Source organism: Oncorhynchus nerka, linkage group LG3 (assembly GCF_034236695.1).
Source record: "Oncorhynchus nerka isolate Pitt River linkage group LG3, Oner_Uvic_2.0, whole genome shotgun sequence".
Lineage (NCBI taxonomy): Eukaryota > Metazoa > Chordata > Actinopteri > Salmoniformes > Salmonidae > Oncorhynchus > Oncorhynchus nerka.
The window spans coordinates 30,032,986-30,054,132 of NC_088398.1; the positions used below are offsets into that span (position 1 = coordinate 30,032,986).

Consider the following 21,147-nt stretch of genomic DNA (forward strand, 5'->3'; position numbering starts at 1 on the left):
TGTTAAGAAGCAGTGCGGCTTGGCTTGGTTGGGTTGTGTATCGGAGGACGCATGACTTTCAACCTTCGTCTCTCCCGAGCCCGTACGGGAGTTGTAGCGATGAGACAAGATAGTAGCTACTACAACAATTGGATACCATGAAATTGGGAGAAAAATGGGTAAAAATTCAACAAACAAAAAAACAAAACAAAAAAAAGATTAAGATGGGCAAAAGAAAATCTTCAGTTCCTTGCCAATTTCTCGCATGGAATAGCCTGCATTTCTCAGAACAAGAGTAGACTGAGGGGTTTCAGAAGAAAGTCTTTGTTTCTGGCCATTTTGAGCCTGTAATCGAACCCACAAATGCTGATGCTCCAGATACTCAACTAGTCTAAAGAAGGACAGTTTTATTGCTTCTTTGATCAGAACAACAGTTTTCAGCTGTGCTAACATAATTGCAAAAGGGTTTTCTAATGATCAATTAGCCTTTTAAAATGATAAACTTGGATTAGCTAACACAACATGCCATTGGAACACAGGAGTGATGGTTGCTGATAATTGGCCTCTGTATGCCTATGTAGATATTCCACAAAAAAATCTGCCGTTTCCAGCTACAATAGTGATTTACAACATTAATAATATCTACACTGTATTTCTGATCAATTTGATGCTATTTTTAATGGGGAGGAAATGTGCTTTTCTTTCAGAAACAAGGACATTTCTAAGTGACCCCCAAACTGTTGAACGGTAGTGTACATTCCCCAGCACAGTACCCCTGCCTATTGTAGAGCAGAACTGTCTCCATGCATTTTTTCGACAGACTTATTGACTCTACGTACTAAAGCTCTCTTTCTTTGGAAATCGAGTAGATTTGTCATACTCCTAAGCAACACTCTGTAATCCCTATTTCTTTCTCGAATAGCCACAGTGCACTCTTCAGTCCATCAGGGCGCCACCTTCCTTTTCTCACCCACTTCACTCACTGGTACATATTTGCAGCACTCAAAATCGAAGAGGTCACAGAGGTAGCACATGCATCAACCGGACTCTCTAAAGACAACTGTCCAACAGCCTTTAAGCAATGATCACCAAACTTTCCTAGTCTGCTTCATGAAATCACCACATTCTGAATGGTACTCTATCTGGAATAGTAACATCAAAGTCCATGGCACACAAAATCGAGAAATGATCACTTCCAACAGTAGAATCATTCATTGAATTCACACGTCGATGCAATAGAGTTAGAAGCCAGTGTGAGGTCCAGGCAGGATGTAACCCCTCTAACAACATCACCTCTTGTAAAACATCCATTGTTAAGACATACTAATGCTCTTGTTTCCATCATACCTTCCACAATTGTACCATGAGCATCTGTATGTGTGCTTCCCCAGAAACTACTATCTGCATTAATGTCTCCCAAAATATCTCTCAAGAGCCCAATTCCTCTGATATTTAATCAAATATCGCTACAGATAGTTGGTGACAAGGCTTGTAAAAATGTTGTAACTTAATATTCCTACCTGCACTGTAGATTTCCACCATCACACATTGATATTCAGATGGGACAGGTGTATTATGATATGCAAGACCTTCCCTAATGAACGTAGCACCCCCACCACCCTGTCCAGTTGATCTATCAGATCTGATTGAACAATAACCAGGAACTGTCACACCCTGACCATAGTTTGCTTTGTATGTTCTATGTTTTGTTTGGTCAGGGTGTGATTCTGAGTGGGCATTCTATGTTGGATGTCTTGTTTGTCTGTTTCTGTGTTTGGACCTGATATGGTTCTCAATCAGAGGCAGGTGTTAGTCATTGTCTCTGATTGGGAGCCATATTTAGGTAGCCTGTTTTGTGTTGGGTTTTGTGGGTGATTTTGTTCCTGTCTTTGTGTTTGTTGCACCAGATAGGGCTGTTTTCGGTTTTTCACATTTCTTGTTTTGTAGATTGTTCTATTTTCATCTATATTAAAGATGTACAAAAATAACCACGCTGCATTTTGGTCCGCCTCTCCTTCAACAGAAGAATCCCGTGACAGGAACCATACAATCAAGATGTGGTATAAGCCACGTTTCTTGAAAACATATCTCATCAGGTTTGAGCTCTAAATCTATTACGTATTTCTTCAACTCCTGACCATTAACAATAAGGCTTCTGGCGTTCCACTGAAGGATAACAAGAACCATTACTCTATCATCATACTGAGGCATTCCATCTTTAGTATTATGATGGCAGATCTTCCTTCCACCAATGCAGTCAGATTGGTAACCTTTCCAATGAAGGCTATAAAGTAAATCTGATTAACTATTCAGATGTCCTTTGAAATGACACATTTGTGAGAGCAAGATTTCTGAACAGGTCTCGTATCTGTGTCTGGACCAACATAAGCAACATTTCCTACAGTAGGTCCACTTATTCCAGGAGTAGCCCTATTATCTTCACCAATCTGCCTTGCAGCCTCTGCATCAGAGACCATATGAATGATTTTATATCTTTGGGCCTCTTTCTGCACCTGGCATCCACACCAAATGCTGCACTGTGTTCCCCACCACAATTACAACATTTAACCTTGACATTGTTCCCATATTCACCATAAACAAGTCCGGGACAGGGTAGCACGACCGGTGAACAGGTCAGGGTTTCATAACCGCAGGCATAACCACAGAAACTGGATCAGCAGCATGACCCAATAGTGTGCAACTGCAGCCCGCAATTCAAGGCATTCCTGCATGTAGCAATTCGCGCATCTGCAGGAACACCCCCCTCGAGCGTCCCATTGGTTCCTGCATGAACGCCCCAACTCGTTCACCCCATTGGTTCCTGCATGAATGCTAGCTAGCGGGAGCGACACAGGTAGACAGTGTCCTTCTCTCCCACCTGCCGAACACCTGCCCTCACCATGTTAAAAGAACTGCAGGAAAACAGTGCCCGACAGGCGGGGGAAAAGGACACTGTCTTCAGGTCGCCCCCGCCTCCCGCTAACACAGCAAGCGGGAGGCTGGAACGACACCATGTGCTAGCTGACTAGCTAGAGTTGTTACCGACACCGTTACCGACACTTGGCACAGCAGACAGGAGGCTGGGGTGAAATTGTGTGTTCGCTAACTAGCTAGCTTGATGGTTAGGGACACCCTGTCTAGCTAACATGCTAGTTAGCTAGCACACAGTGTCGCCTACTGTGTACAGGACTAGCTGACTAAGCTAGCACAGTGTCCTTCGCTCTCTGCTGCCGAACACCTACCCTTGCCGTCGTTAACAGAACTGCGGGAAAACAGTGCAGGGAAGAAGGACACTGCGCCAACTCAGACAGGAGGACCACGTCAGTGACTCAACCCACTCAAGTGACGCACCCCTCTTAGAGACTGCATGGAAGAGCACCAGTAGGCCAGCCATAGGTGGTAATATCTCTCTAGGTGCAGTTTGATCCGTCATCAGTATTGTGGAATAATTATAATGTTAAGGTTTTAATGGAGAAAGCTGATAGGTTGAACAGCGCTGCTTTTCTTTCGATTCTATCAGTATCAACACATGGTCTAGCGACGAACTTGGCGAACGTTCTCTCTGCATGTTTGTTTGGGAAACGCGCTTAAAAGTTGTCTGGAAATAGTTATGTATCTGGTACGATCATCATAATGCTTTAGTTACATCGCAACTTGGAAACGAGACCCAAAGCCCTTTAGCAAAGGACAAAATAGACAACGGGAATTATTAAAAAGTCTGCAAGGCTTTTGTTTCAAACTGGGAAAACCGGTGTGTTTTTTTTATAGATTTGTTTTAATGGGTGTTATTCACTTTATACTATTTTAGAACTATCTGAGTCTGAAATGCATCAATATTTTTGTTCTAACCCTTTTCTGGATCGGACCTTTTTCCCCAAATAAACGTATTTTGCCCTTTTAAATTTTCCTTTTACAACAGGCTATAAATCTGACCTGCTGTTATTTTAAGATTATATCTGCTCTTTCCACGGAACAAGACACCTTCCTGAAACTGCACTTTTACACACAATGTAGGAAGGAAGGATTTTCACTGCACGGTTAAAACTGTTCCTTATCTCTATAGGGAGAAGTTGACTTTATGTCGTGAATAGTGCATGCTGTCGAAGGTTTAGCTCTCTATCAAGATTGAGGTTGATTTCATTTCCAGCCAGGCCTTTCAGCACACATTCGTATAAATTCACGAATGTCAAATGTAATATTGTATTTACAAAGGTAAGAACCCAGTAGGCCTACTTTATAAACGGCCCAACGCTCGTCGACTAGTCAAGTCATTCTTCTCTACAGTGGTGAGATATATTGCGGATTTACTGTAATGCGCACAGCCAAGCGTTTTGTCGGGTGCGATAGCGTCCTCAGAGGACACCCCATTTGAAAAACGTCTTCAAACTGAAGTAATCTTAACTTCAACTGCACAGGAAATATAGAGACGACATCCTGATAACCCTGTCTACAATGTAGGCTAAAAGTGGAATATCGAATTATTCATTAGTGCACTAACCATGGCAGTTAAAAGTGGGGGGAATTTATTTTATGTGCATTAGATAAATAATAAATCAGTAGGCTTGAGTTTAGACTATATATTTGAATCAAATTACAAACCATTTCAAAGTTTTAAATTACATTTATTAAAAAGGAACAACTCAATGAACAAGAGGAAAATATTGTCAATATACAATATCACTTATGAACAAACATACAACACTTTTTCACTGAGCAGTGAAATATCATATTCTTAGATTTGTACATGATGCTGTTTAAATCAGATGTCATTTTTTACTATAAACAAGATCCTTAAATAATGGATTAGTACTAACTGCTATAAATATTTGCTGAGCCTTTTCAACTTTGCCCTAAAAACAATTAAATGCCCTCGCAAGAAAGTGCAACATTTAAGTAATTGTAATTGAAATGAATGAAAAAGAAATAGCAGTAAGTGTTTTAAAGTGCAGCCGACCTCTATTTGGGGAACATATTGGCTACCAATTAGCGTATACAAAAATAAATTCATTATCATCAGCTGTGATATTATACAATTCTGAAATCATACTGCCTATACTTTGTTCCATCTGAAACGAATAGGACATTGTTGTAAAAGAAAAAGCTCATTTGAAAATTGTCTAGTCCTAATCTGATTTTTTTTTTGTATTAACAATTACATTTTCAATAGCTTTAAAACATACATAAATAACTTTCGCTCCTTGGGGAAATCATAAGTTACACAGAAATATGTACAGGTAACCTGTAACCATTTCACAAAACATTATGCCGTCTTTGCCATATTCGTGTCAAAATCTCAATTAATCATCTATTTTACTGGATTCTTGGTCGCTCTGATCATCGGTGAAGCATACATCAACGTCGCTGTCATTGTCGCTCTTTTGCTCTTGATCCTCGAATATGCCCTCGGTTTTGTCCTCAGCTTTTTTGATTGTTTGTCCAGGGTGCCTTGATTTGACATGACGCTCCAAATCCCTCCGGCGCACCAGCACCTTGCCACAGAATTCGCACCTGTACGGGGTATTCCCTTCCGCGTGCAGACGGATGTGCTTATTCAGGTTGCTGGGGTCACCGAAGGGCCGAAAACAAACTTTGCACTTCAACGGTTTGTACCCTGTGTGAGTTCTCATGTGAATCTTGAGTCCGTATTTCCGAGAGTACAGTTTACCACAGTAAAGACATAAGTGTCCCTTTTTGGGCTTCCCTGAGCCTGTGTTAGCAGTGGGCATAGAGTCGAGCCTGGTTCGGTTCTTTTCAACGGCTATTTCAGACAACTGTTGAGTGTGCATGGCTATCTCCCTGTCAATGTTGGTAATTGAACCCAGGTCTTGGTTGAGTGCAGGTGCGCCAAAGTAGGACATTGTCTCCGGGTATTTTAGGAGATTGCTCAAATGGAATTTCAGTGGGTAGTATGGTGAACTATAAAGCAGCTCGCCATTGTACACGGTGAATGGCATGAGGGGGATATTGCAATCTCCATTATATGGCTTGACGCCATCAAACTGAGGCAGAGAAAACCTCTCAAAATGGAATCCAGAGGACATGTGAGAGTAGCGCGAGGGGGACAGTCCAGAGTGCATTCGGCTCTCCACGTGCTTGAAAGCCGATGTCTCCTCAAAATTAGGTATTAACGGAAAACCCCTGATGGTGTTTGCGCACGGGACCACGGGAGATGTAGAATCTAATGGATGGACGCACTTGGAGGGATGGCTTCCGATCAAAGGTTCATTCAAGGCTCGCGTTGATTTCATGTTCCCCATGAGTTTGCTGAAGCCTAGTCCATTATGCTTCCCATTAGTTTCCTCTCTGTAGACTTCAGCCGTGGGGACCTTGGATTGGCCCATGGGCTTGAATGCAGAGCGCACGCCTGGGTGGAACCCCATGTTGCTCAACATTGAAGACGTTGCGCCAAGGCCCATGAGATGTCCGTGGTTTCTGGCCGAGGTAACGCTCATGTCAAGTGCTCTGTCCTGCTCCTCAGAGCTGGGTTTCTTTGATACGCCAACTTTGTTGAGGAAAGGTGAGGAAGACACGGTCCGTCTGACAGAGTCTGATATGGAGGTGTTGTGGCCGTTCCTGGGCGAGGCGGAGGTGTAGGGAATGTCCCCGGATTTGGGTGACCTGCTGAAGCTGTCTGTGCTCCTGGCCTGCTCGCTGTTCACAAAGCTCCGCCCGTTGCTCAGAGCGCAGTGGAAATGGACGTGGGCCTTCAGTGTGTTGGGATATTTAAATATTCTCCAGCAGTACCAGCAAATGTAGCGTTCTTCACCTGTAGAGAAGCAGAGAGACACGAGGTTAACATCGATGGGTCTCCATATTCCTGAATCTCCCCACTTCTGTCAATAAAGCACTTTCAATCTTGAACATTTTGTGTTACTACACGTTTCTATCTATTGCTTTGTGAGTGTAGAAGCCTATTATCGGGTGCTTTATGACTGATGTTCCATCTGCAAATGATCCCAGTTGCCTATTAGAGTAATCTCAAATTGTACTGTTATTTTGTGCCACATGCACATCTTTACCGTTTCTTATTTGAATGTTTTAGGTAAATCCCTTGAGATGAATCTACTCGTTTCCAATGGGATTCATGTTTTGAATAGGCGACAGAGTATATTAACCCTATCCACCTCATCAAACGTGAGCAATGACACAAGTTGAACAATGGGAGGTCAATTATATAGATGTAATGATTTTGTAATCCTTATAGGGCTGTTGTTTATCATCGCCATCAAAAGAGCAAACGCCCCGTCCAATCTGTCGCTCCGAAACCAATACGTTGAATAGGGGGACTTTCTCTGTGCTCTTTCCCGTAGAAGTGACAGCAGCTGTTGCTTGAAATCGCAAATCGCCATAGACAATAAGGCTGGCCCATCTGTTAACGCCAAATAATAGGACGCGTATGTCAAGGAGCGCCCGGTGTATTGGACTGAGAGCAGCAGAAAGCGCTTCGGCACAAATCAGGGCAATAAACATCCCACATAAAAGTTAGCATTCATTAGGCAACAATACCGTATGTAGCAAGCTAATTTACCGTAAAGCACCTTTTTTTAAATTCATTTGCTTTTGAGTACATGAATATTAATGAGGCGATGACATTTGTTAACCTCTGTCCCCATATGAATTACTATCATCTGCTTTGATGATTGTTAAAACACGCCTATCCCTGCTTTTAAATTGCGGGTTTTATTCCATGTGCCTGTCACTGTAATTGGTGTAACAGTCGAATATCATTTTGGTAGGCTATATCTTGAAAATGATTGTCAGGCCCTCCATTTATCATGGCCAATTCATCTCAGACAGAGTAATTACTCTTATATATTTTTTTATAGATAGATCCAAATAGGGTACTATTGCTTGCTTCATATATGGCACCCCTAAAGGTTCTATATATAATCCCTTAAGGGGTACCATATATGCAGCAACCATGGAACCCTTTTTCGTTCTATCCAGAACCTTTTTTTTCTAAAAGTACATTTTAACTTTTTAATGTAGATCGGTATTGGTATTTGGTATTTTATTAGGATCCCCATTATCTGTTGTAAAAGCAGTTGCTACTCTTCCTGGGGTTCACACAAAACATGAAACATAATACAGAATGAAATCGCAAATCTGTGAAAGAATTTAGACTAGGCATTATAATTGAATCTAAACACCGTTATCGAATTTTCCTGAGTAGGCGGTATCCGTTAGGTGTAATCTGATTAAAACCGGAATATTTTGCTGGTGACCATATGATTAGGCTATAATTCGACAAGCCTACAAACCCATGGCGTCGACGCCATTGTTTGAATATCCAGATAATATTTTTTGGGAGGAAAAGTTGTTATTATTATTATTATTGTAATTTTCTTGTTGATTACACTAGCACAACTAAGCTTAGTAGGTGGTGGTTAGGACTATTGCTGGCTGTTTTACACATTTAAATTTTATTATTGAATTGTTTGTAATGAAATTCTGTCAAGCCTATTTATTTAAGAAGACCATTTAAAATGTTAATGTAAATAAAACCATCAAATTAACCCGGAATCGAAATGTATGCTCTGGGGATGCACATTTATCAACCGTGAAAATATAGGCCTACAACCTTTCCACAGAAATTGATTATAATAGCTGGACGCCAAGGTTTGGACAGTCACTTAACTGTGCAATGATGGAACTCACAAAATGTCAATGCCAGTAAGCAGCATCATCAGGCCTATACTGTAGCCTAATCCATTTCTATTTAAACTTTGTTTGGACAATAGCACAGTTGTTAGAGCGTTGAGCCAGTAACCGAAAAGTTGCTTGATCGAACCCCGGAGCAGACAAGGTAAAAATCTGTCGTTCTGCCCCTGAACAAGGCAGTTAACCCATTGTTCCTAGGCTGACATTGTAAATAAGAATTTGTTCTTAACTGACTTGCCACGTTAAATAAGAATAAATAATGATACATGTGGATTTCGATCGTATGTAAGCGCGTTGAACCCGCCGGCAAACAAATATCCATGATCTATTTTTGGCTACTTTTTTCATTGTTCTGTATGGTTACATTACAGGGTCATTCTACAGTGTTCTTACCTTTTTCGTCGTGTGTTGGAGTGGCAGTGGTAGGGATGTCGTACCACTGAGCCAGAGTGTTGGAGTACCACACACTCAGCTCCTCGCCTGCTGGGATCTCCGTCAGCACACGATAGAAAATCTAACGAAAAAGAGCAACGTTCGATACATGCAACTAACTGTTTTTTAAATCAAATGACTTGAGCTTTATGCATTTTCAAATAAAGCACAGTACTGACCTGCCCACTAGGTAGATCTGAGACAGCCTCCAAGTTCTGTTCTTGACTGTTTCTGGCCGCCCGGATACACCCAATCCAGTCTGGCACAGGGCAACCTGATTCATCCACGATTTCGCCCCTCAGCAGCCGAATCTAGATCCACAACATGGATGGTTCAACGTTAGAAATGATGGTACAAGGCCTAGCATTCGATAAAATCACAGCTCGCTAAAAGGCCGGCAGCCGCAGTTTATAATAGTTTATGAATAAATCATAAACAGAGTTTCATATTTGATATTGTGACGTCACGCATGACTGCAATTGGAGCAAGAAAAGCTTTGTGTTTTTTTTCGTATAGGCTTAGCACATTCAAGGCTTTAGTTTTAGAAATATTGGTTTATTAAATAGTGAATTAATTGTTTGTAAATTTGATTGTTGCTATGCCCAATGGCTTGAGGTGTGCCAATGCGTTTAATGCGTCTTTATCCGCTATGTTAACCAGCGGTGATAATTTATCAGGGAGAATGACACATAATTGAGTTGATATGGGAAACGAATTTGAGAAGTGTCAAAGGGTTCCTAAACTGTTCAAGCAAATTAAAGATTGAAGCGTGACATTTGACAAGGAGATTGCACCTGATGCATCACATGACGCCCAGGGCGATGCATTTAGCCGCATCAATCACAAACGACGACAGCAGGGTGTAGGCCTATACCTATATTTATAATGCAGTTATAATGTAGGGTACTTATCTATTGGTTTGTTAAGGACCATAAACTCACCAATAAACAATTAGCCTGTATTTAAAAAATGATGTTAAATCAATGAATAAACATGAAATGAAATAGAAATAGCATCCATTTCTGGTAGTTCCATATTGTATTAATAACGATATGTTACAGGAATTTTATTTGAGATGTTCTATACATTTCTATATACATTTCTATATATTTGAGCATTTCTTATCCATATTCGTATTTTATACCTCGAGGCTGCGGGTCTATGCCTTAGCATAATTCCACGGCCGTAGTGCATTAAAATTAAATGGTTAATTTGAATAACTTGCCTACTAGCCTGTGAAATTTAAAGTGGAGGAGGAAATGAAATCTCACATAGCACCCCAGGTCGCCCTATTAGGGCGGTTAAGTAAAGGCACAGAGTGACAAGTCGTCCCACTAATATAACTCAATTATTTCCAACCTGACAGCACGAACCAATTAATATCCGAAGGCCCAATGAACTTTGACAGGTCTGGTTCAAAATGTTTTTAAAAAAGATCACTGTGTCTCCTTTACCTGCCCTGATAATTAAATGTAGGTCCTTATTAAAGAAAGAAAATAATGTTTTCGAAAGTCATCCATTATTCATATCAGTCTTATACATAATAATAATATTAATATTAATATAGGCCTAAAAGTTATAATGATTTTAATGGAACGATTTGTCATTAAAATATGATCATCTTTATTAGAATGCCACTGTAGACAATTTTTTCTTCCGTTAGTTTGTAATTCAATTCGGAAGCCTGCAAAAATCATCCTACGAAAGCAGAATTGTAAAAAATGAATTTTTGAAGATATAAATATTTAGGAATAAATCATATTTAATGCCATGATAAAAACGTACCTTTCTCTTGGTTACGACTTCTTTGCGATCAGTAACGTATTTCCCTAGTTTGAAGACGCCAGGCACCGGTCCTATCCGCAGGCCCGCCGGGATGCTGCAGTCTGCAAACACACTGATAGCGGATGCCCGAGTTGCTTGCATGGCTGGCTCTCCGTGCAGTGGTTTGAGAACCATGAAGACCACGCAGTGACTGATTGAGACAAGAAGGAGTCACAGAGATGAGGACAGGCCAATCTCCGCCCGCAAAGTGATGCGGTGGCGTATGTGATCAGGCTTTTCTAATGGAGCAGCAAGGTACCCCCTCGACACATTAACGCGCAAGGGCGAACAGTATGCGCGCGGTGTGAGAGAGTTTGGCTCTTACGGCAGCTGTGGGGAGAAACGGGCTGAGATGGTCACATGGAGACTTTCCCTCACCCTTGCACATAATGAATTGCTCCAAAAACGGTCAGGAGACAATGGGCCAGGCGACCTTCCCATCCCCAAAATCCAATTTGTCAAGGGCAGAGAAAAAAGAGTGCAGAATCAAAGGTCTGGAGCTACCATTAATCCTCAGCATGTGGCTTTGTACCTCAGACAGCTCCGATATTTTAACTGACAAATCCACTGTATAATTTCTCCATAAATTCTCCCCTTTTTATTGTTCTTTTACAAACCAGTTTTTGGAAATCAGTCACTACTTTAAATCTACTTGGTTGCGTTATTTTGGGTTTATATACTTCAAAGCTCTTTATTATCTCCGTTTGGCTGCATTGTGTGTCCCTAGTTTAACAAAAGGAGCAGGAATGCTTGGAAGACTTGTTAACTTCTATTGACTCCCGGCGTGTGCCGAGTTGAGATCGGGCAGGTACCAGAACCACCAGAAAAATAGCAACAGCTTTCAAAATAACCACCATCTTATCATTTCACACTTGTGGTTTTCTTGTCACGAATTCAATCTGGACGTTTTCATTCAGCTGTGACATGGCACAACACAGACCTTCCTAACTTTGAGTTTAAGTTGCCACAGTTTTAAGTTTGATCATTAAATTTCATCCAATTATTTATTTCAAATAATAATCTTATTTTAAGATGCTTAAAGTGTTTTTTATTCATCCTTTATTTAAGCAGGGAAGTGACGTTGAGACTGGCATCTCTTTTTCAAGTGAGCCCTGATATTTTAAAAGCATATTTTATATTTTACATTATAATATCATCACATGTTATAAACTTCCATTTTGTTTTCTTTTTATTGATACATTCAAATACGAATCAATACATTAGGCAATAAACCATTTCATTTTTGCCGTGTTTTTGTTAGCCTACTATTTGTATTAGATTACTGACTATTGGATGCTCAAATCCTCTGAATTAACTTTCAGTGTTTTACGTGGGAAAACTTCACTAGTTATACTTATAAGCTACAATAGGCCGGACTGTATTAGAAATACTAGTATATTAGGCTGAGTATAGGCCTACTCAGTATTTTGTACAGCCTAAATTCCATAGACGATGGAAAAAAATGTATAGGCCTATCATTATTAGGCCTACTTAATTTCACTAAGTCAAGTTATGTGATCTCGAAGAAAGTGAAAGAAACCTTCCGTCGCTTTTTCACCGCAGGTTTTAAAACTGCCCTTGATCATCTGTGGTGGAAATCTCAACAGAGGGCGAGATAGTGAGAACAACAACCTGTGGGCGATAAATTCAGGCCATGAACATGACCTGCTAACCTCTGCCCTGGCGACTCTGGGATGACACTGCGCAATAATTGAGGGGGGGCATCGATGGGGTCTCTCTAGCCACGTAAAGGTATCCCACTGCTCCATTCTGTAAGGCTTCCCTTCTCGCAGCTTCACGAGTCAACGAGCGTGAACGACACGCGAACAATTTCATCAATAGGCGTATGCAAAGTCCGGCTGTGCGGAGGGTTATTTATTAATGTTGCCATTTGTGACTGGTTCCCATCCACCCGAGAATAACGGGTCCGTCCTCCAAATCTCTCACACCAGTCGGGCCGATTCGCATTCTCATCCTGTGGCTCAACGTCGAAGTTCTCAAAGTGAAATTAATTATTCTCAGAGGGGGAACGGGAGACATTTCCTTTCTGTTTGCTAACCCTCGAAAAGTAAGGGTGAATCCCATTCCAATGCGCGCACTGAAGCACGGTGAACAGTCAAAGGCTCGGTGTCAGAAGTGAAAGCAGTGTTCGAAACAAATGGGATGGAAAATTAAATGAAATTAAATAGCTTGACCGTCGGTATTGTCCTCCTCTTTTTAAAAGACACATTAATTACATGGTCTCCGCTTTATTCGAGAACAGTATTGCGTAGTCAATCACAATATTCCACAAAACCTTACTTACTCTCTTAACGAACTTCGCATCTCTTTAATGATTTAAAATAACGGCCATTGAAGAATTGGAACTTGAGTGGAGGGAGACGTTTTTATAGGACTTGGCCTATTTCGCTTTGCCCGGGTCCTCCAGATTAGAGTGCCAGCACTTCAATTTTACAATCCCATCGTAATGTGGGGTTTTGATTTAACATGTTGGCCCTTAATGAGCCATGAATGTAGAGGGATAACCAGTGTGTAAAGCTGCGCGGTTACGGCGACCAATGCCCCACCAGGGAACTCAATTCATGCTCCTTAACTACCCGAGAGTGCCAAGGGTTCAACACACATTCTTCTGGACCGGTTACAATACCGTTTCAGTCCCACCGGGCTCCCAGGAAAAATAAGTAGACCATAAACTTAGCTCGGGCCTTTTCAAATGACCAAATCATTGTTCCATTTAAATTTAGCCTGGTAGGTAATTTTTTTCTCCCATGTATGTGTTGGGTAGAGGGGGTAGCATTGCATTTTACGCACAATTATTTTTATATTTTGTTATTTAACCTTTATTTAGATTGTCTCTTTGATGCGTATTGCGTTTACTATAGCATTTTCAATGTGATAACTTTGGAAGGTGGGCAAAAGTGCAAAGACAAGACAACGTTTCATACTTCATATCATCATCAGTTTTACATTATTGGCCCCATGTTCGGCTAACTGACATAAGGACATTTTGTGAAATATGGTGGCATTCTGATACTTACCGCCCTTCATTTATTGTGTAGCAGGGGTGTCACGAGGGGTGTCACGCACCACACAAATCTGAGGGGGCACAATTAAAGCATGTGAGGATGGCAGGGACGTGGTTCGAACGAACATGAAGTGGCAAATTTGGCATTTTTCAAACACCTGAAACACATTTTTCCTGCAATCTATAGCTATAATTATTATGCCTAATTCTTCTTCATATCTAACCATACCTCTTGAGAAACTAAATATGGTTATCTGCATCTCTGCTAAAATTTGGGTAAAATATTGAAATCTGCCTCACAGCTTTCATTCAACAGCTTTCAATTAACAACTTTTTTTTTATTCAGAACATTTAGTAATTGGTTACTTTTCCAAAGTCTACCAACCTTGGGAACCTATCTGGGCTAGCCACGGCCAACTTCATAAAAGTGCTAGGTGGCTAGTAGTATAATATATATATATACACAGTACCAGTCAAAAGTTTGGACACACCTACTCATTCCAGGGGTTTTCTTTACTTTTACTATTTTCTACATTGTAGAATAATACCGAAGACATCAAAAATCTGAAATAACATATGGAATCATGTACAACCAAAAAAGTGCTAAACAAATCAAAATATATTTTATATTTCAGATTCTTCAAAGTAGCCACATCTGGCCTTGATGACAGCTTTGCACACTCTTGGCATTCTCTCAACCAGCTTCATGAGGAAGTCACCTGGAATGCATTTCAATTAACATGTGTGCCTTGTTATAAGTTAAATAGTGGAATTCCTTTCCTTCTTAATGTGTTTGAGCCAATCAGTTGTGTTGTGACAAGGTAGGGTTGGTATACAGAAGATAGTCCTTTTAGTAAAAGACCAAGTCCATATTATGGCAAGAACAGCTCAAATAAGCGAAGAGAAACGACAGTCCATCATCACTTTAAGACATGAAGGTCAGTCAATGGGGAAAATTTCAAGAACTTTTAAAGTTTCTTCAAGTGCAGTCACAAAAACCATTTAGTACTCTGATGAAACTGGATCTAGTGAGCACTGCCACAGGAAAGGAACACCCAGAGTTCCCTCTGCTGCAGAGGATAATTTCATTAAAGTTACCAGCCTCAGAAATTGCAGCCCAAATAAATGCTTCACAGAGTTCAAGTAACAGACACATCTCAACATCAACTGTTCAGATGAGACTATGTGAATCCGGCCTTCATGGTCGAATTGCTGCAAAGAAACAACTACTAAAGGACACCAATAAGAAGAAGAGACTTGCTTTGGCCAAGAAATACATGCAATGGACATTAGACCAGTGGAAATCTGTCCTCTGGTCTGATGAGTCCAAATTTGAGATGTTTGGTTCCTACTGCCGTGTCTTTATGAGACACAGAGTTGATAAACGGATGATCTCCGCATGTGTGGTACTCACCGTGAAGCATGGAAGAGGAGGTATGAGGGTGTGGGGGTGTTTTACTGGTGACACTGTCAGTGATTTATTTAGAATTCAAGGCACACTTAACCATCATGGATACGACAGCACTCTACAGCAATACGCCATCCCATCTGGTTTGTGCTTAGTGAGACTATCATTTGTTTTTCAATTGGACAATGACCCAACACACCTCCAGGATGTGTAAGGGCTATTTGACCAAGAAGGAGAGTGATGGAGGCTGTCATTGTAAATAAGAATTTGTTCTTCACTGACTTGCCTAGTTAAATAAAGGTTAAATAAAAATAAATAAATAAAAATGGAGTTCTGCATCAGATGACCTGGCCTCCACAATCACCCGACCTCAACCAAATTGAGATGGTTTGGGATGAGTTTGACTGCAGAGTGAAAGAAAAGCAGCCATAAAGTGTTCAGCATATGCGGGAACTCCTTCAAGACTGTTGGAAAAGCATTCCTGCTTGAGAGAATGCAAGAGTGTGCAAAGCTGTCATCAAGGCAAAAGGTGGCTACTTTGCACAATCTAAAATCTAAAATATATTTTGATTTGTTTAACACCTTTTTGGTTACTACATGATATGTTATTTCATAGTTTTGATGTCTTTACTTTTATTTTACAATGTAGAAAATAGTAAAAATAAAGAAAAAGCCTTGAATGAGAAGTTGTGTCCAAACTTTTAACTTGTACTATATATATATATATATATATATATATATTATTTGTCATGTTTACAGGACAAATCTGAGGGGGCACATGCTCCTGTGGCCCCTATGGGTAGGACACCTCTGGCAGGGACTATAGTCAGGTCCACTTGGGGAACAAGTGCATTTTCATAAAGAGCATGCTTTAAAGAATGAGCAACGTATTTCCCTTCGTAATTTCACACCTCAGGCATAGCCTATGCCTTTTAATGATAATGTTACCATGATTATGTTTTTCACTTTTAGGAAAGTGCTTTACAGATAGGGGATGCGGGTGGGACATACTGACTCGTTTGAATAGTAGGCCTAATTATGCTTGTATGGGAGTCCCACCAGATGACATGATAGGGATTCTAACCCAGACTAATATTCAAAATCGCATTAAAGAGTGGCGAAATAAGTGGCAACTGATTCGACGCTGATCATGCGTGCTCTCATTTTTAAACGCCCTTTTTAGAGGGCCGCTCCATTTCAGTATTCAGTCCTCAACAAAGTTAGCGCGGGGTTTTGAACCAAATTTCCCTGACTTTAACTCACTTGTCTCGGTTGAGGAGACCCGGATAATGGGGTGAAAAGTTGTTTGAATTGAAAATTTGTTTCGGTGTACCTTATAAATTCATACCCTTTCTCACTCGACCGCCTCAGAATTGAAACTGTCACTCTTATTCAATTTTCTCTGCCGTCGAGCGCATTTAGTACGAGCTCTGTTTGTGAAGTTCATTCCTAGTCAAACGTATTCATTCCTAGTCAAACGGGCTCCAGATGAATAGTTCGGCGTGTCAGCCGCCCTTAATGGGGATTAAGGCACTTAAAACATATTCAGAAAGTGACAGAAATTCACAGGTTTCAAAGAAGTCAAACCTTTGTCCTTCCGGCACACTCATATCTTTATGTTCAGGGTATAATTATGAAACGTTATGGAATTTTTTGAATGTTTTGTGTGGAATAGCCTGTAGCCTATGTTGCGCATGAACGTTTTTCGCTTGATGCATGATGTGTAACGTGTGTCTTAACATTGGCTGCTTATCAAAGGTAGGACTAAAGCGCATTCATTTAAAAAAAAGTTGCACTCACTTGCTGCTGTCTGCGAATTAAAAAATAACACCACTAATTATATTAGGAAAATAATATGTATATTTTCAGCATGTTCTTATTGGGGAAATAATAAAGGCTCTCAATGAAGGTATAGAGGAAGTCAAAATAATATGATATATTCTTGGAATTATAAATCAACAAGAAACGTGCGTTTGAGTAGCCTACAGATATTATGTTATTATTGTATTCTCATAGGCTAAATGTTAGTTTAGTTTCCATAGGCCTACATTTGACTGATTTGACTGACATTAATTTCTTAATGTATCGTACAAGGACTATTAACAACCGTTTTTATGTTGTGTCCTGTCAAGCGTATGGCCTAAAATAATTAATGAATAGAAAATCCATCGAGTCTATTGTTAAGACATAATTTGGGGAGAAATATGAGTATTTACAAAAAAATATAAGTGGGATCTTTATTTTTCCACTCACAATGAGAACGCTCTTCCTTGCTCGAGTAACAACTAGGCTACATTTCGAAAAAACGTCAATATAGCCTACCTTTGCCCTATTAAATTGATTAGGTCTACATGGGATATTATATATTTCAGTTGAACATGCACGTGTCAATATAAAGGGTGTAACAATGCCTATAGTAAGGCCTAAAGTATTTATTATACTTCAGAGACATTCGATTAATATCAAAGTGCTTTTGCATTTATTTTTCTATTTTTCAGACATTTCTCAAAGCCGGTCAAATTCAGGGGACTTTATTCCAAGAGCATGATTTATAGGCCTATAACAAAGTTAGTGCTGGAAATTTGCATACGTATAGGTTACTTCAATTTACTAGATTTAGTCTACTTTTTCATTGCCATTCTACACAATAACTAGTTGTTAGTGGACTAATATTTATTTTATGCTATTTCTACTGAACAAAACTATAAAGGCAACATGCAACAATTTCAAAGATTTTACTGAGTTTCAGTTCATATAAGGAAATCAGTCAATTTAAATAAATTCATTAGGCCCTAATCTATGGATTTCACATGAATAGGAATACAGATATGCATCTGTTCACAGATACCTTAAAAAAGGTAGGGGTGTGGATCAGAAAACCAGTCAGTATCTGGTGTGACCGCCTCATGCAGTGCTACACAGCTCCTTCGCATGGAGTTGATCAGGTTGTTGTTGATTGTGGCTTGTGGAATGGTGTCCCATTCCACTTCAATAGCTGTACGAAGTTGCTGGATATTGGCGGGAACTGGAACACGCTGTCGTACGCTATCATCATCTTAAACGTCAACCCAGAGCATCTTAAATATGCTCAATGGGTGACATGCCTGGTGAGTATGCAGGCCATGGAAGAAGGAATTGTGTTCAGATCCTTGCAGCATGTGGCAGTGCATTATCATGGTGAAACATGAGGTGATGGAGATGGATGAATGGCACGCCATTGGGCCTCAGGATCTCGTCATGGTATCTCTGTGCATTCAAATTGCCATCCATAAAATGCAATTGTGTTCGTTGTCTGTAGCTTATTCCTGCCCAAACCATATCCCCACCACCAATGACATCATCAAACCGCTCTCTCACACGACGCCATACACGTGGTCTGAGGTTGTGAGGCAGGTTGGAATTACTGCCAAATTCTCTAAAAGACGTTGGCTTATGGTAGAAGAAATATCATTCAAATATCTGGCAACAGCTCTGGTGGACATTCCTACAGTCAAGCATGCTCCCTCAAAACTTGAGGCATCTGTGGCAATGTGTTGTGTGACAAAACTGCACATTTTTGAGTGGCCTTATATGGTCCCCAGCACAAGGTGCACCTGTGAAATTATCAGTTTCTTGATATGCCACACCTATCAGGTGGATGGATTATCTTGGCAATGGAGAAATGCTCACTAACAGATGTCAACATATTTGTGCACAACATTTTTGAGAAATAAGCTTTTTGTGCTTATGGAAATGTCTGGGATCTTTTATTTCAGGTCATGTCGCGTTTATATTTTTGTTCAGTATATATGCTGAATGTTTAATATGTTCGATTTTCTTCAGACGATGGAATGTGCTTGACAGAACCATGGCTAGCTCCCGATTGTGCCAGCGCCACATCAACGCATCTCGACGCAGAGGTCACTCGCAGGCCTATGGCTCTTTCTTATATCTGAATTATATTGATGATACACTGCATCCCATCATATTTTTCGCCGTTTTTCTATTTCACAATGCACATTAAGGAGCGAAGAAAATGTAATCTAATGATATGAATCAAGGCCAATCAGAGTGGAGAGAACGTCTGTCTGGCTCTCTTCCTCATTAGAGCGCGGGATTGACAGTTCTAGGTTCAACTATAATCTCCTGTGCGCTTCTACCGAGAAGCGACGAGAGAGTGAGAGAGAGTCCTGTATACTGGCTATTAATTGCGCCTGTGTTTCGGGTGGGATGAGCTTGTGGAAATGATGACCAAGGGACATAGGCGGCTATTGATTAATTCGATATATGCCTACATCTATCTCTTGGATGCTCCTGAATCATCCGGATAATTGCTGCATTAAAATGATTTGAGCTGGATTGGAACCTATAGCCTACACATAGCCTACGTTCGTATTTTACAAATGCATTTGCGTATTAATGTAGGCCCAGCAGGTTTTTATTTGTGCTTGACTACATATTAAGTAACATACCCCCGACTGTGAAATTGTATTTACAAAAATATAAATACAATTAGACCCTCCCCTAAGTGATCCAAAAAGGCTACATCTTTTCGTTCCCGATTACAAGTCACTACATTCACACATGGTGTCATGAAATACATCACATTGAGAGAACAAAGCGAAGTATCGATTGATCTCAGCTACCACCGGCCTTGTTCTTAAGATAATTGGTATATTTTTCTATCTAATGTATATTTTTCTTTCGAGAAACAGAATCAGAGAGGTGCATTGAGAGGCAAATGTTATATATTAAAAGAGATGTTCTTCTATACCCATAGGCCTGGAAATCTGCTCCATACCTTTTCACCTTCTCAAAAAATCTTCCTCTTAACATTTGACTTATATTTATCTTTTGTAGTTTACCTAAAATCATGGAAAAATACTATTTATTCTCCACAAACAGCAGCAACTGTTTATTTTCCTTCACTCCCACATTGATATGTAATAGGCTTCAAGGAATGGCAATGTCAAAACACTCCCTGTCAATGTAGGCTTGTAATCAAAACCAGCAATGGGTCTCTCCGTTTATCTTGAACACAACTAATAGTAGGTGAGTGAGTACTTCCAGATCCACTGATGCTACAATTCAATAACACAAAAGACCCCAGGTGCATTCACATATATGACTAGAATCATGATGCTATTCTGATATAGTACTACCGGTGTTCTCATCTCAGTTGTGTTGTATTTGAGTGGATTGGTGTTGCATGACCTTTAGATGCTCCGATCTGCCTCATGTCCTCTGTGCTGTTGGTCCTCTCCATCAGGGGACTCTAACTGTGTTTGGCATGTGCTGACGAGACCCAATCGCTCCCGATCAGTGGTAGATGGAAAAGGTGAGGATATGGATGGAATGGGGACATGGAACGCCTGTGTGCCATCGCTTCGCTGCAAGACTGAAGCTGTATGATGGCCCCTCGAGAGGATGTCAGGGCGAAGGACCCCTCGGGTGACTCTTCACTCATCCTTCACTTTACCTCTCCTTCACTCTCTTGTTGCTCTATCACACCCTGCCTCTCCACACGCTCGTACAACCCATAGGCCTAGTGTGCAGAGCAAGGACCACCTCATATATTCAATGTGAGTGGGAGAGCAAGTGAGAATTTGTGTAACATGGAATGTGTGTAATTTAACCTCTCCATGGTACCATATCGATTGTGGTTTTCATTGTGCCTTAGGGGGATGTCACAAAAGCTTATATGGAAATGCATTTCAGGATAACATTTCCTATGATTCATTGTGCACAAAAACATTATGTAGCCTAATAACTAAACCAAACTAGACAATGTAATGAATGAAACACCAGGAATTCAATGCCGAGAGCTTTATTTGCTGCT

The 21,147-nt window shown here is 40.5% G+C and overlaps 1 protein-coding gene across 1 annotated transcript; it reads right to left on the bottom strand.

The window, feature by feature from the left end:
- Window positions 1–4,561: 4,561 nt before the first annotated feature.
- On the bottom strand, window positions 4,562–11,101 carry LOC115115091 (PR domain zinc finger protein 13-like). The gene is made up of 4 exons (XM_029643568.2): window positions 10,858–11,101; window positions 9,252–9,383; window positions 9,034–9,154; window positions 4,562–6,745 (listed from the first exon to the last, which is right to left on the bottom strand). Exons 1-4 carry the CDS (start codon window positions 11,029–11,031, stop codon window positions 5,277–5,279), a joined length of 1,896 nt encoding a protein of 631 aa, XP_029499428.1. The 5' UTR covers window positions 11,032–11,101; the 3' UTR covers window positions 4,562–5,276.
- Window positions 11,102–21,147: the final 10,046 nt, after the last annotated feature.